The sequence below is a fragment of the Papio anubis genome, chromosome 17 (assembly GCF_008728515.1).
Source record: "Papio anubis isolate 15944 chromosome 17, Panubis1.0, whole genome shotgun sequence".
In the NCBI taxonomy this organism is placed as follows: Eukaryota; Metazoa; Chordata; class Mammalia; order Primates; family Cercopithecidae; genus Papio; species Papio anubis.
In genome coordinates, this window is record NC_044992.1 from 29,402,902 (window position 1) to 29,416,286 (window position 13,385).

The following is a 13,385-nucleotide window of genomic DNA, read 5'->3' on the forward strand; positions in this document are numbered from 1 at the left end:
GATTTATTTTTTATTTCTGAGACAGTTTCGCTCTTGTCGCCCAGGCTGAAGTGCAACAGTGCAGTCTTAGGTCACTGCAACCTCTGTCTCCCAGGTTCAAGCAATTCTCCTGTCCCCACCTCCCAAGTAGCCGGGATTACAGGTGCCCGCCACCACACTTGGCTAATTTTTCTATTTTTAGTAGAGATGGGGTTTCACCGTGTTGGCCAGGCTGATTTCAAACTCCTGACCTCAGGTGATTTACCTGTTTCGGCCTCCCTAAGTGCTGGGATTATAGGCGTGAGCCACCGCACCAGCCTCATTTCTGTGATTTTTGTAAGACACAACATGCCATGTTGTTTCCTGAGATTTGTGTGGGAGTGATTTAATTTTTAAAAAAGGCTGGGCATGGTGGCTCACACCCGTAATCCCAGCACTTTGAGAAACTGAGGTGGGCAGATGGCTTCAGCTTAGGAGTTCGAGACCAGCCTGGGAAACATAGTGAAACCCTGTCTCTACAAAAATGTACCAAAAAATTAGTCAGACATGGTGGTATGTGCCTGTAGTCCCAGCTACTCGGGAGGTTGAGGTAGGAGGATCGCTCCAGCCTGGGAAGCAGAGGCCGCAGTGAGCTAAGATTGCACCACTGCACTCCAACCTGAGCTACAGAGGGTGTCTCAAAACAAACAAACAAACCAAAACAAAAAAACCCTGTAATCCCAGCACTTTGGGAAGCTGAGGTGGGAGGATTGCTTGAGGCCAGGAATTTTAAGACCAGCTTGGGCAACACATTGAGATTCTGTCTCTACAAAAATTTTTTTTATAAATTAGCCAGGTGTGGTAGCGTGTGCCTGTTGTCCTAGCTACCTGCAAGGCTAAGGACGGAAGATCATTTGAGCCCAGGAATTCAAGGCTACAGTGAGCTAAAGATTGTACCACTGCATTCTAGCCTGGGCAACAGAATGAGACTCTGTTTCTTTAAAAAAAAAAAAAAAAGCCTCTAAATAAATACTGCTGATAATTGGTACTACAGTTTGATTATTTCAGTAGTTTAAACTTGTACAACTGGCTCTGGAGAACAAAAGGAAGAAAAGAAACACATAGGAGCAAATGGGAGGAGAACTGGAATTCTCCCAGAGAAAAATTCATTTTGATGCTATCTCTGAGCATACTCAGATAGCAGCAACTGCATACAAGATCTTAACTGTATGAATAACCTAGGGAGGACCACAGCACAGCAGGCAGAACAGAAATGAGAAGGCAGAATCTACAAGAATGAGAATCACTTGTTCACAGTCTACTTAAAGCGGCTGGAAGCTGCAGTATAAGCTGGCAAACAGAGAACCAGAGATCATTACAAACAAACAAACACACCAAAATCACCTGTAATTTGTCCATTGCTACAAAGCCCCTGAAAGCTCAGCTTTGGGGGAAGCATAGTCTCCCTGTGATTACACTGGAGACTGATAAAATTTCCAAACGGCTAGCCTTAAAATATTTCAAGAAGTGGGCAGAAGTCAGAGGCAGCTCCTTCCCACTGCAATGTATTTCTAACATTGTTCAAAATAGCTAACAACATGTTTCTGTTTTCTTGACAGAAGGCACTTACTGCTTGCTTGGCAAGAAAACTAACTCAGAGGCCTTAACTGCAGGGGGGCCAATCAAAATCCCTACTGCAACCAAGTAAGTAGAAACCTGTGACACAGGTATTCCCCAGAAGCAACACTTTTTAAGTCATTTCCCCCAAGCTTTTGGCCAAGATGCACACAAATAATTTTGTGAAGGGAAGATCATGTGATCTAATGGCTAAAGTCAGCAACTAGGAAGCATTAGGCCAAGCTTATCCAACCTGCGGCTCGTGAGTCACATGCAGCCCAGGACGGCTTTGAATGCAGCCCAATACAAATTCGTAAACTTTCTTAAGACATTATGAGTTTGTTTGTTTTTTTCTTCTTAGCTCATCAGCTATCGTTAATGTATTTTATGTGTGGCCCAGGACAATTCTTCTTCTTTCAATGTGGGCCAGGGAAGCCAAAAGATTAGATACCCCTGGATTAGGCAAATTATTTAACTTGTCTGCTTCCCTGAATGTAAAACAGGAAAATATATATTCCTCAGGAATGTTTTGAAGCTATAGAAGGTAACAAATGTGAAATCTCACAAAAATGAAACAGCAACAAACATTCAAAGTTGAGCCTGGGCAATATAGGGAGACCCTGTCTCTACAAAAAAATTTTTAAAATTAGCCAGATATGATGGTACACACCTGTAGTCCCAGCTACTCAGGTGGCTGAGGTGAGAGGACAGTTTGAGCCCAGGAGGTTGAGGCTGCAGTGAGTCATGATTGTGCCACTGCACTCTAGCCTGGGCAACAGGGCATGACCCTGTCTCAAAAAAAAAAAAAAAAAAATCAAGATTGTAAAGACAGTTAAGTATTGTACAGTATAAAGAACACAGACGGCCGGGCGCAGTGGCTCACGCCTGTAATCCCAGCACTTTGGGAGGCTAAGGCGGGTGGATCACAAGGTCAGGAGATTGAGACCATCCTGGCTAACACGGTGAAACCCCGTCTCTACTAAAAATACAAAAAATTAGCCGGGTACGGAGGCGGGCGCCTGTGGTCCCAGCTACTCAGGAGGCTGAGGCAGGAGAACGGCGTCGGCCCGGGAGGCGGAGCTTGCAGTGAGCCGAGATTGCCCGGGAGGCGGAGCTTGCAGTGAGCCGAGATTGCGCCACTACACTCCAGCCTGGGCGACAGAGCGAGATTCTGTCTCCAAAAAAAAAAAAAGAACACAGACTTGGGGATGACTCTACCTCTTGCTGGCTATATGATCTCAGGCAAGTTATCTAACCTTTCTATGCTTCAATGTCCTCATCCATAAAATGAGGATAATAATAATAATAATAATCATAAGCAACTTATAAGGTTTTGAGGATTAAATGACTTAATATATATGAAGGGTTTAGAATGGTAACTAATAGTAAATGCTATATGTATTAGCAATTATTATTGATAGTATTCATGTCTAAAATATCCTATGTATAAAACAGGGAAATCAGGCCTGGCATGGTGGCTCACACCTGTAATCCCAGCACTTTCCGAGGTTGAGGTGGGTGGATCACGAGGTCAGGAGATCGAGACCATCCTGGCTAACAAGGTGAAACCACATCTCTACTAAAATTACAAAAAATTAGCCAGGCGTGGTGGTGGGCGCCTGTAGTCCCAGCTACTCGGGAGGCTGAGGCAGGAGAATGGCGTGAACCCAGAAGGCGGAGCTTGGAGGAGCTTGCAGTGAGCCGAGATCGCGCCACTGAACTCCAGCCTGGGCGACAGAGCAGGACTCCGTCTCAAAAAAAAAAAAAAGTGAAATCACTATAAAGTGAAAGGAACTGCCAGTAGGTGAATACACAGAGATAAGGCTGGACCTCTGCTCTACTAATTGTTAAAGGATCTAAAGGCTAATAATATGCGCCAAAGAAATACAATTTGAAAACTACAGTGAGAGGTGAACGGGTCCACAGATGCACGCCTAGGATTGACAACTTGCTGAAATTACCTTTCCAAACAGAGGGAGAAGAAATTGTGAACTGTACTAAGGTGCAACCCTGAGAAGTATTGGAAACTCAGACCCAACACATAGGAGGAGCTCATCATACCTCTTGCTTGCCTGGGTTATGGGGCAACAATGACTTAGAAGACACTACAACCAGGACTTTAGGATGCTGAGACACTCAGGGAAAGAGTACTCCAAAAATTTAGGAAGAATTTTTACAAATGAAAGGAGATGAAGAAAGAGATGGCAGCAAGAAGGAACTACACTAAGCATGTACACTGAGATCTCATAACATACATGAGACAAGAGAGTTCTAAGATATGAGTCTTCTCTATCTCTCTTTCTGAACCAAACATTTCACTTATTTCAATAAAATATGAGTAAGTACCAATTAGGGATCATGGAACTTCCTTATTTTTCCTTGGATACTGCTTCACTCGCAGTATCCATTTGAAATACATTCTGAAAGCCTTCTGGTATGGTTGCAAGGCAATTATCCCTCCATTGTGTGCAATGAACCATACAAACCAAATTTATTAAACAAATTCCATGATTCAAGGCAAAATCTTTGTGTGGGTGAGGAAAAGGTCTTGGTGGCATCAGCCAATGTTCTGGATAGGTTCTAAATACAAAACCCAGACAGTCTGCAACCTTCTAGTAGTTCTAAATGAGGAACCATAAAAATAATGTTGTTAATGCTCAGTAATATTAAGAGTATAATGGTATAATGGAATGGTAATAACACGAATCTGAATTATGTACCATGTTTCATTAGAGACATTTACACTCTGACTAATCAGTGTCACCTCTTCTTTAATGGCAGAGGACACAAAGAAACAGGGGGCAAGATTCCAAGGACTTACTCACGATTATACCATGACTCAGAAGCAAGCCAGAGGCTGAATCAGTGTCCTGATTTCCACAAAATCTGTGCCCCTCTCTCTGTTCCAGGTGTGCTTATAAAGTCTTTTCATTCCTTCCTGACTTTCCATGGGCTCCTAGTGCACTTCACTGAGTATTCTGGGAGTGACAGCTCAGGGACAATATGCCCCTGGACATGGGCATGCTGCCACAGGAGCTACTATAAGAACTCAGAGCTGTAAACAAAATACCTCTCTGTGGCATGAGCAAGTCATTCCTTTGATTTGCAGTGCTGACAAGCTTCTTTAAAATGTTACCATCTTTTTTATTTTTTAGAGGTGGGGGTCTCACTTTGTTGTCTAGGCTGATCTTGAAATCCTGGGCTCAAGAAATCCTCCCACTTTGGCCTCCCAAAGTGTTAGGATTACAGGTGTGAGCCACCATACCCAAATCTAAAGTGTTATCATCTTTTTAAAAACATTCATTTAGGGCTGGACGCGGTGGCTCACCCCTGTAATCCCAGCCCTTTGGGAGGCAGAGATGGGCAGATCAGTTGAGGCCAAGAGTTTGAGACCAGCCTTGCAAACATGGCAAAACCCCATCTCTACTAAAAATATAAAAATTAGCCAAGCATGGTAGCACTAATTCCAGCTTCGCCAGAGGCTGAGGCACGAGAATCATTTGAGCCTGGGAGGCAGAAGTTGCAGTGAGCCGAGATCACACTACTGCGCTCCAGCCTGGGTGACAGAGTAAGACTCTGTCACAAAAAAATAAATAAATAAAAGCACTCATATAAACGTCTTATAGTTTACTATGGGGCAGAGGGAAAGAATTATTATTTATGTTGTATTAAAGCTACTATGTATAAAGATTAGTAAGTTTCAGTTATAGCTCAAATGAAAATCAATAATTTACAGGGCTATAGAAACTTCAGCGAGAATACACTAAAGTACATTATGGGTTTGAAAAGCTAACTGAACTATAAATTGCTGACAATCGCTTGTTGCTTTTTATCTCCACTTAATTACAAAAAGGACCTCAAGTGAACCAGAGGGAACTGCAAGCCCTGCTCCCACGAAGAATGAAGAATGAAATTAAATACCGACCATTACTACAGTTTTCTTAGTAATGTTGGGAAGTACGAATGAAGACCTTAGATTAGGCTCTAGAGAAGTGATTCAGCAAGTCGAGCCATTATTAACATTATAGATGTTGACTTTAAAATTCTGTAAGAAATAAATATATAAGTAAAAATAAAAAGCAGGAAGGAGGAGGAAAAACAATAATAATATTTATAAAATTTGTTTTAAGGGTTTTTTTTTTTTAGACACAAGGTCTCACTGTGTTGACCAGGCTGGTATTGAACTCCCGGCCTCAAGTGATCATCCAGCCTCAGCCTCCCAAAGTGCTAGGATTATAGGTGTGAGCCACCATGCCCAGCCAAAAATTTGGTATTTTTGAGCAGAATCCAAAAGAATTATATTTATGAAGCTGCCCCTTTTGCACAGAGTAGTCTGGCATTCTGTAAGAAAGGTATAAGCCAGAAAACAATACCATTTTAATTAAAGCTGGTGTGTATGAGGAGAAATACTGAATGGCAGTCTGCATACTATCTTCAAAGAGAACACCACAAGAGGTGAGAAAAGAGAACATGAGTCACTGGGATTGATGAGACTCATATGGAAGACTGAACAAATACAATGGATTTAGTTAATGCTAAAGTAGTTTGCTTTCAAGCTTTCCTCTTTTAGTTCAATCTGCGTCAGTTTGACTTTCCTTAAAGTTGTGTGGGAGAAAAGGAGGAATAAAATTTTGCCAAAAAAAAAAAAAACTAAAAAAAAAAACCCCACTGCTCAAGAAATGTGTAGAGAAAAATTTCTTAAGGTAAAATTTTTATGAGAACTATTTCTTTATCTTAGATCTGGTATAACAAATATCCAGGCAGCTCTTCTATGGAGAGAAAAGAATCAAGTTCCCCTTTTAGGGACCGTGTACCAGTTCACGCAACGTGAAAACTTGATTTATAATTTAACAAGTATTTTACTTGTCTTTCCTGCCTGGGATGTAAATTTAACAGAAATAATGAAGATGTTGTTCGGGAAATACAGATTCCAATAGATAATTACTGATCTCTGAACTAAAATTAAAGAAAAAAAAAGGATTGGGTATTATTATGTAGTATTAGTATATATTAGTATGTAGTTCACTGAAAATGGAAAGAAGGAAAAAAGGGACTCAAAAGTCTAACTATCTACTCTTAACAGCCCTTTGGCATTCACCACTTAAGTTTTAGGAAAAGAGTTAACATAAACCCTTAGAGGGCTAATCAAAGATTAAAATTCAGCAGTGTTGGGGCAGGCATCGTGGCTCATGCCTATAATCCCAGCACTTTGGGAAGCTGAGGCGGGCAGATCACTTGAGGTCAGGAGTTGCAGACCAGCCTGGCCAACATGGCGAAACAAACCCCATCTCTAATAAAAAAAAAACCCAAATATTAGCTGGGCATGGTGGCAGACACCTGTAATCCCGGCTATTTGGGAGGCTGAAGCAGGAGAATCACTTGAACCTGGGAGGCGGAGGTTGCAGTGAGCCGAGATTGCGCCACCGCACTCCAGCCTGGGCAACAGAGTAAGACTCTGTCTCAAAAACAAACACAAAAAAATAATTCAGCAGTGTTGAAAATTCAACAGTCCTGAGAAACAAGAAATTCCCCATTTGGGCCTAAAAACTCTTGAGGAATTTCCATTGTTTTTCCTTGCTAGGGGAAATTTCGGGTAACAAAATATAGTGAACATTTAGTGTTAGCAGTTGTTACTGAAGTCCCAAGAATTCAAATTGATTCCCTTCCTTCTAAGAATGCAAGTGAGGGCCATTTAAACAATTACCTTAGTGTAGACTTATCTCAGATAAAAGTAAAAATCACACAGTCCAACAGATATTTCCAACTACTATCATATAATCAATATTTTTACCCTCATTACAAATCTTATTCACTGTGGTCAAAATCCAACAACAGAGTAAGTTCAGCAACTTAACCAGTAGATTTTTGAATTCCACAAGGGTAGGGGACATGTTCTATTCATCTTTCAATTCCCAGCACCCAAGACAGTGTTATTACACAGTTGGCGCTTGATAAACATTTGACAAAATAAACTGTTACCATGTAAAATGTCCGAGTCATCTTCAACAAAATCAATGTCTCTCAAGTCCCATTCTGCGTAATTGTCAAATTCCTGTTTGGGGGAACAAAAAAATCCCCACCCCAAACCCATTGGCTTTGATTAATGTCTTTACAGCAGCCATGCTTTAGAGGTAAACAGAAAAAACACAAGCAAACAGTTGTTAAAAAAGTCTAAATAGGGCAAGAGGCCACAATACTGGCACAGGTAATAGGAAGTCATGGGAAAAATCTAAGAGGCTTACAAGCAGTAGTGACAACAAAAAATTGGAATAGTTATGAGTTTAGGAATGAAGCTAAACATACTGCTCTAAAAACTAAAATTAGTCTGAGCTGGGCACAGTGGCATGCACCTGTAATCCCAGCTACTCAGGAGATTTAGGTGGAAACATCACTTGAGACCAGGAGTTTCAAGACTGCCTGGGAAACAGAGCAAGATCCTGTCTCTTCAATAAATAAATAAATAAAGTCAATTCTTTTTTTTTTGGAAACAGGGTCTCACTCTGTCACTCAGGCTGGAGTCAGTGGTGTGATCTTGGCTCACTGCAGCCTCGAACTCACAGGCTCAAGATATCCTCTTGCCTCAGCCTCTCAAGCAGCTGGGTCTACAAGGACATGCCACCACACAAAAGGTAATTTTTGGTTTTGGGTTTTTTTTTTTTTTTGGTAGAAAAACAGGGTTTTGCCATGTTGCCCAGGCTAGTCTCAAACTCCTGAGCTCAAGCAATCTGCCTGACTCAGCCTCCCAAAGTGCTGGGATTTACAGGTGTAAGCTACCGCAGTTGGCCAAACTATATTTCAAGTTGTGAATTAGATGATAAATCAAGAGACTTGTGGTTACATTCACATGTCTTTTAATTCCATAGCTGAGCAAAGAACATACAGTTTCTATACACATTCATCATTCTTTATATAATTGTGGATATTGTACAGGAATCAGTAAACTATTATTCAGCCTACTGTCTGTTTTTATACATAAAGTTTTACTGGAACACAGGCGTATTCATTTCTTCTTATATTATCCAATGCTGCTTTAGCACAATAATGACAAAGTATAATTACAACAGAAACTTTATAGCATACAAAACCTAAAATATTTACTATCTGGCCTTTAATAGAATAAGTTTGCCAATCCCCGATATAGTACAATCTTGAAAGCCCCTAGATGTACAATAAGAACCAGACTACAGGCCAGGTACGGTGGCTCACGCCTGTAATCCCAGCACTTTGGGAGGCTGAGGCTGGCAGATTGCCTGAGATCAGGAGTTTTGAGACCAGCCTGGCCAACATGGTGAAACCCTATCTCTACTAAAAATACAAAAATTAGCCAGGTGTGGTGGCAGGCACCTGTAGTCTCAGCTACTTGGGAGGCCGAGACAGGAGAATCGCTTGAACCCAGGAGGTAGAGGTTGCAATGGGCCGAGACCATGCCACTGCACTCCAGCCTGGGCAACAAAGGCAAAAACTGTCTCAAAAAAAAAAAAAAAAAAAAAAAAAAAAGAACCAGACTACAGGAATTTCATACCTAAGGAAGTAGAAGCCAGCAGATGCAACTTAAGAAATGGGTTTTCTGGGGCTTTTCTTGGAGACAAGGTCTCACTCTGTTGCCTAGGGTGCAGTTTAGTGGAATGATCACCACTCACTGCAGCCTTAACCTCCCAGGCTTAAGTGATCCTCCTGTATCAGCCTCCCAAGTAGTTAGGACTACAGGCATGTACCACCACACCCAGCTAATTTTTTATTTTTTGTAGAGACAAGGTCTCACTACGTTGCCCAAGCTAGTCTCGAACACCTGGACTCAAGTGATCCTCCATTCTCAGTTCCCAAAGTGCTGGGATTACAGGTGTAAGCCACTGTGCCCGGCCAGAAATAGGCTGTTTGTTTAAAGAATTTTTCCTGTTCCATATGTGAAAATGTTTACAAGTGAGAAAAGGCACTCAAATGTAAGAAAATGTGGCTGCCTAAAGGTCCTACAAATTATAGTGCTTTGAAAAATCTCCTTTTAGTGGTATGGAATCTATGGGTGAGATAGAAGGCTCATGAGAAATACAAACAAATTTTTCCTACTTTGTACTAAAAACACAGTTATCCTACCTCAATGAAATCTGCTCGAGCTGGCATGTACCCGGCCATGTCCCGAGAAAGCAAGGAGTCAAAGGTAGGTCGGGGAGGGTCATCTGTAGCTGGAAGAATTTAGAAGTTTTCTGAGTTAACTAATACAATATTGGCATGAAAAAATGACATAATAATAGTCCAAGAATAAAAAAATTTTAAATGGTTTTTATAGAAGGAAATGTGAAAAAGATAAAGTATTATGAAAACACATTTTTTTTAAAAGAAAAACCAAGACTCAGGCAATCCTTTAAGTAAATATGGGGAAATTTCTTCTGATTTCTGCTTTTCTAAAATGAAAGGAAACCATGGCTTTTTTCTTTTAATATTACAGAACCTAAATATTTACCATTGGCTTTGGCTCCCTCAACCCTTAGGACGAACCTCAATTTACAAAACTCATCCAACTGAGAGGCAAAAAAAAAAAAAAAAAAAAACACCAAAGGCAGGAAAAAAACAAACACCGGAATTGGAAGTTAGCTGGAATTAAGTCCTAGCTCTAACACACAGTAGTCCCATGACCCTGCACAAACTAACCTTTCTGCATCGGTCTCCTCCAATGTAGACCAAAAGCACTTGCTCTGTCTATCTCACTGGATTGCCGTTTGGAAACAAATGGTGTAATGAATTTGAGAACCAAGTGCTAACATCAAAGTGCTATCCAAATAGGAGGTATCAACCAGGCACGGGGCTCACACCTGTAATCCCAGCACTTTGGGAGGCCGAGGCGGGCAGATCATCTAAGGTCAGGAGTTTGAGACCAGCCTGGCCAATATAGCGAAACCTCATCTCTACTAAAAATACAAAAAATTAGCCAGGTGTGGTGGCATGCACCTGTGGTACCAGCTGCTTGGGAGGCTGAGACACGAGAATCGCTTGAACCCTGGAGGTGGAGGTTGCAGTGAGCGGAGGTTGTGCCACTGCACTCCAGCCTGGGAGACAGAGCAAGACTCTGTCTCAAAAAAAAAAAGGAGATATTACCAGCCTCTAAGTTAGTCAGCTATAAAACTGTTTCTAGAGAGTACGAGAAAAGAGAAAAGGGAAGGGAAAACATTCATATCTTATTACTTGTGCCCTGGGAGTCATTCAGGAAAGATGGTCATTTGTAATTCATCATGTTTTTGGTTATATTTTATTAAGAGACCCACTGGTCCCACAGGCACGAGATTAAAAAGTTCGCCGTCACTGACACAACCAAGTGAACAAAAATAACAAACCACTTCTTGGACTTGACACTGGGACAATTCATAATAATGAGTCAAATACTGTATTCTCTAAGCAACTTGTATGTATAATCATAAGCTCTCCAAAGGGATTGAAAAAAAACTTATAACAGCATAGAAAAGATTTTCCCTTTTTGACATCTTATTTTACAAAGGAAACCACTGAAGTTAACTGATATGTTCAAAGGACTGGAGGTAGGTGGAACTACACATTGGCTTCAAGCACCTTGATGTCCCGTATAGAACTCTGACCCTTAGAGGATGTTCCTTCTTTGCCACATTTTAATCCTGACTCTTTTTTTTTTTTTAAGAGACGAAGTCTCACTCTGTCACCCAGGTTGGGGTGCAGTGATATGATCCTGGCTCACTGTAACCTCCGCCTACCTGGTTCAAGTGATTCTCCTACCTCAGCCTCCCCATTAGCTGGGATTATAGGTGTCTGCCACCACATACGGCTAATCTTTACACTTTTAGTTGAGACAGGGTTTCCCCATGTTGGCCAGGCTGGTCTTGAACTCCTGGCCTCAAGTGATCTTCCCACCTCAGCCTCCGAAAGTGCTGGGATTACAGGCATGAGCCACCACGCTGGGTCGATCCTCACTCTTAATAGCTGCCATATAACTCCTCCTATCTTCCGTGATATCAATAGCTGTCGAATTAATCAAATCACTGTTTATCTGCTACTGGAGCAGGGCCCAAGGATGAGCTAAGTGTCTTTTACCAAGATAGGGAAGCACTTACAGTGAAATGGAATGGCTGTGTCAGCAGTTTTTGCTTCCTCTGCTTGTTTCAGGTTAAGCAGGGTAGATGCAAACAGAGGGTTATTGATGAAATGCTTCATATAGTGCTTCTCACACTCCTCCTTGGTCTTGGTGCACATCTGATTGGCTACATCCTGCCTAGAGGATTGTGGGAAAAAGACAGAAGAAAGTGGTACTTTCATTTCCACATAATAGTAAAAGCATCATTTGCTCTTTTGATATTTTAAGTCACTAAGCTATTTAATTTAAATAAATTTAAGTCACTAAGCTATTTAAGTTATTTAATTAGCTGAGTATGGTGGTGCACAACTGTTGTTCCAACTACTTGGGAGTCTGAGAAGGGAAGATCCCTTGAGCCCAAGAGTTCAGGGTTACAGTGACTGTGATCACACCACTGCATTTCAGCCTGGGTGATAAAGTGAGACTGTCTTAATAAAAAAGAATCCCTGACTTGAGCCAAGGTAATGGAGAGGTAGAGGTGGAAGTCCTCTCCTCAAGGTCTCTTTTCCACAGCACTTCACTTGTCCTCCCCTAAGACATCACTGTGCTGTTTTGTGTACTTCAATCACTTGTACAGATATTTTGAGTCCCTTGCTAAACTATAAGCTTCCTGAAGGCAGGATGCATCTCATAATTCTTAGCTCTGGTCCACTCACTGCCAAACTTAGTGCCTTACCCACAGCAGACAGAGAAGCTATGTCTTTTTTATGTTCTTTGTTAAGAGGGAAGGAGGACAGACAGAGAGGATTAGCCTATTTTAGAGAGCATGGTAAGCAAAAAATGAAAAACTAGGCCAAAGATGACTAGCAAGCTCCTCACAAGTGATTACTTTTCTACCTCCTTTGGTATTCCTCATTGTACACCGTATTTTATGATGCTTAATAAATACTGAATGAATGAATACAAGCAAAATGTGAACTAAATTCAGGTCTGCTTCTTCAGGTCCCTGGACATAAGGGAAGCAGCAGAATTTATTCTGATGAACACCAAGAAAGGTTATATACACTAGCAAGTCAGGACAGGGAGGACCTAATTAAGAGTCCCTCACTAATAAGCTACGTAATCACAAGAAATCATTTCAACCCCCTAGGCTTCAGATAATTTGTGAACAAAATATATTCAATAATGTCTCTGCTATCTAGTTCATAAAATAAAATCATCCATATGAAAGTGTTCCCAAAAGAGAAAAACAAAAGTGGTAGTATTAAGTGGTGCTGCCCACTAAGGCAACAGCAATGAGTGCTATTCAATTCAGCCGGTCTTGGACTAAGGCAGGTGTTTGAAAGCTAAAAACAGAGAATGCTATCAGAAAGTCTGTGAAACTTGAATCTTAGGTATGACCATCTAGCTAAAGTCTGATTCACTTAAATGACCAGGGCATCTATAACCAACAAAAATTCATAAAATCAGAAGGGAGTAATAACTAACAAAACTAAACTTCCCTACTATTCAGAAAGGAATAATCAATCTTCCCATTGTTGATACATATCCAAAGTGGCCTTTTAAAGCTGCTCAGTCATGGACCACTAAACATCCCATACCCTTGTGACACATTTCGGCACTGGAAAAATAACGTACAGAGGGGACTAACTTGTCTCTAAATCATGGGTTGATAGGAAAGCAACATATACTTTCTCTTCCTGAGGCTCCTTCCTTTACTCTTCAACAACAGCTTCTTCTCTGAGCCCACTAGGGCAGGATAACTCTTAACACCAAG

At 41.2% G+C, this 13,385-nt stretch overlaps 1 protein-coding gene across 4 annotated transcripts in view; it reads right to left on the reverse strand.

Annotated features, from left to right (window-relative positions):
* Positions 1 to 13,385, reverse strand: part of TADA2A (transcriptional adaptor 2A) — a 73,382-nt gene that overhangs the window by 28,203 nt on the left and 31,794 nt on the right. For 3 of the 4 annotated variants that reach the window (XM_031657035.1, XM_031657034.1, XM_031657037.1), the window contains 3 exons: positions 11,649 to 11,806; positions 9,667 to 9,755; positions 7,555 to 7,627 (listed from right to left, as the gene is read on the reverse strand). In XM_031657035.1, the coding sequence (XP_031512895.1) occupies positions 7,555 to 7,627; positions 9,667 to 9,755; positions 11,649 to 11,806 (320 nt within the window). The remainder of the gene's footprint in view (positions 1 to 7,554; positions 7,628 to 9,666; positions 9,756 to 11,648; positions 11,807 to 13,385) is intronic. The other variant, XM_031657036.1, reaches the window with a different exon arrangement.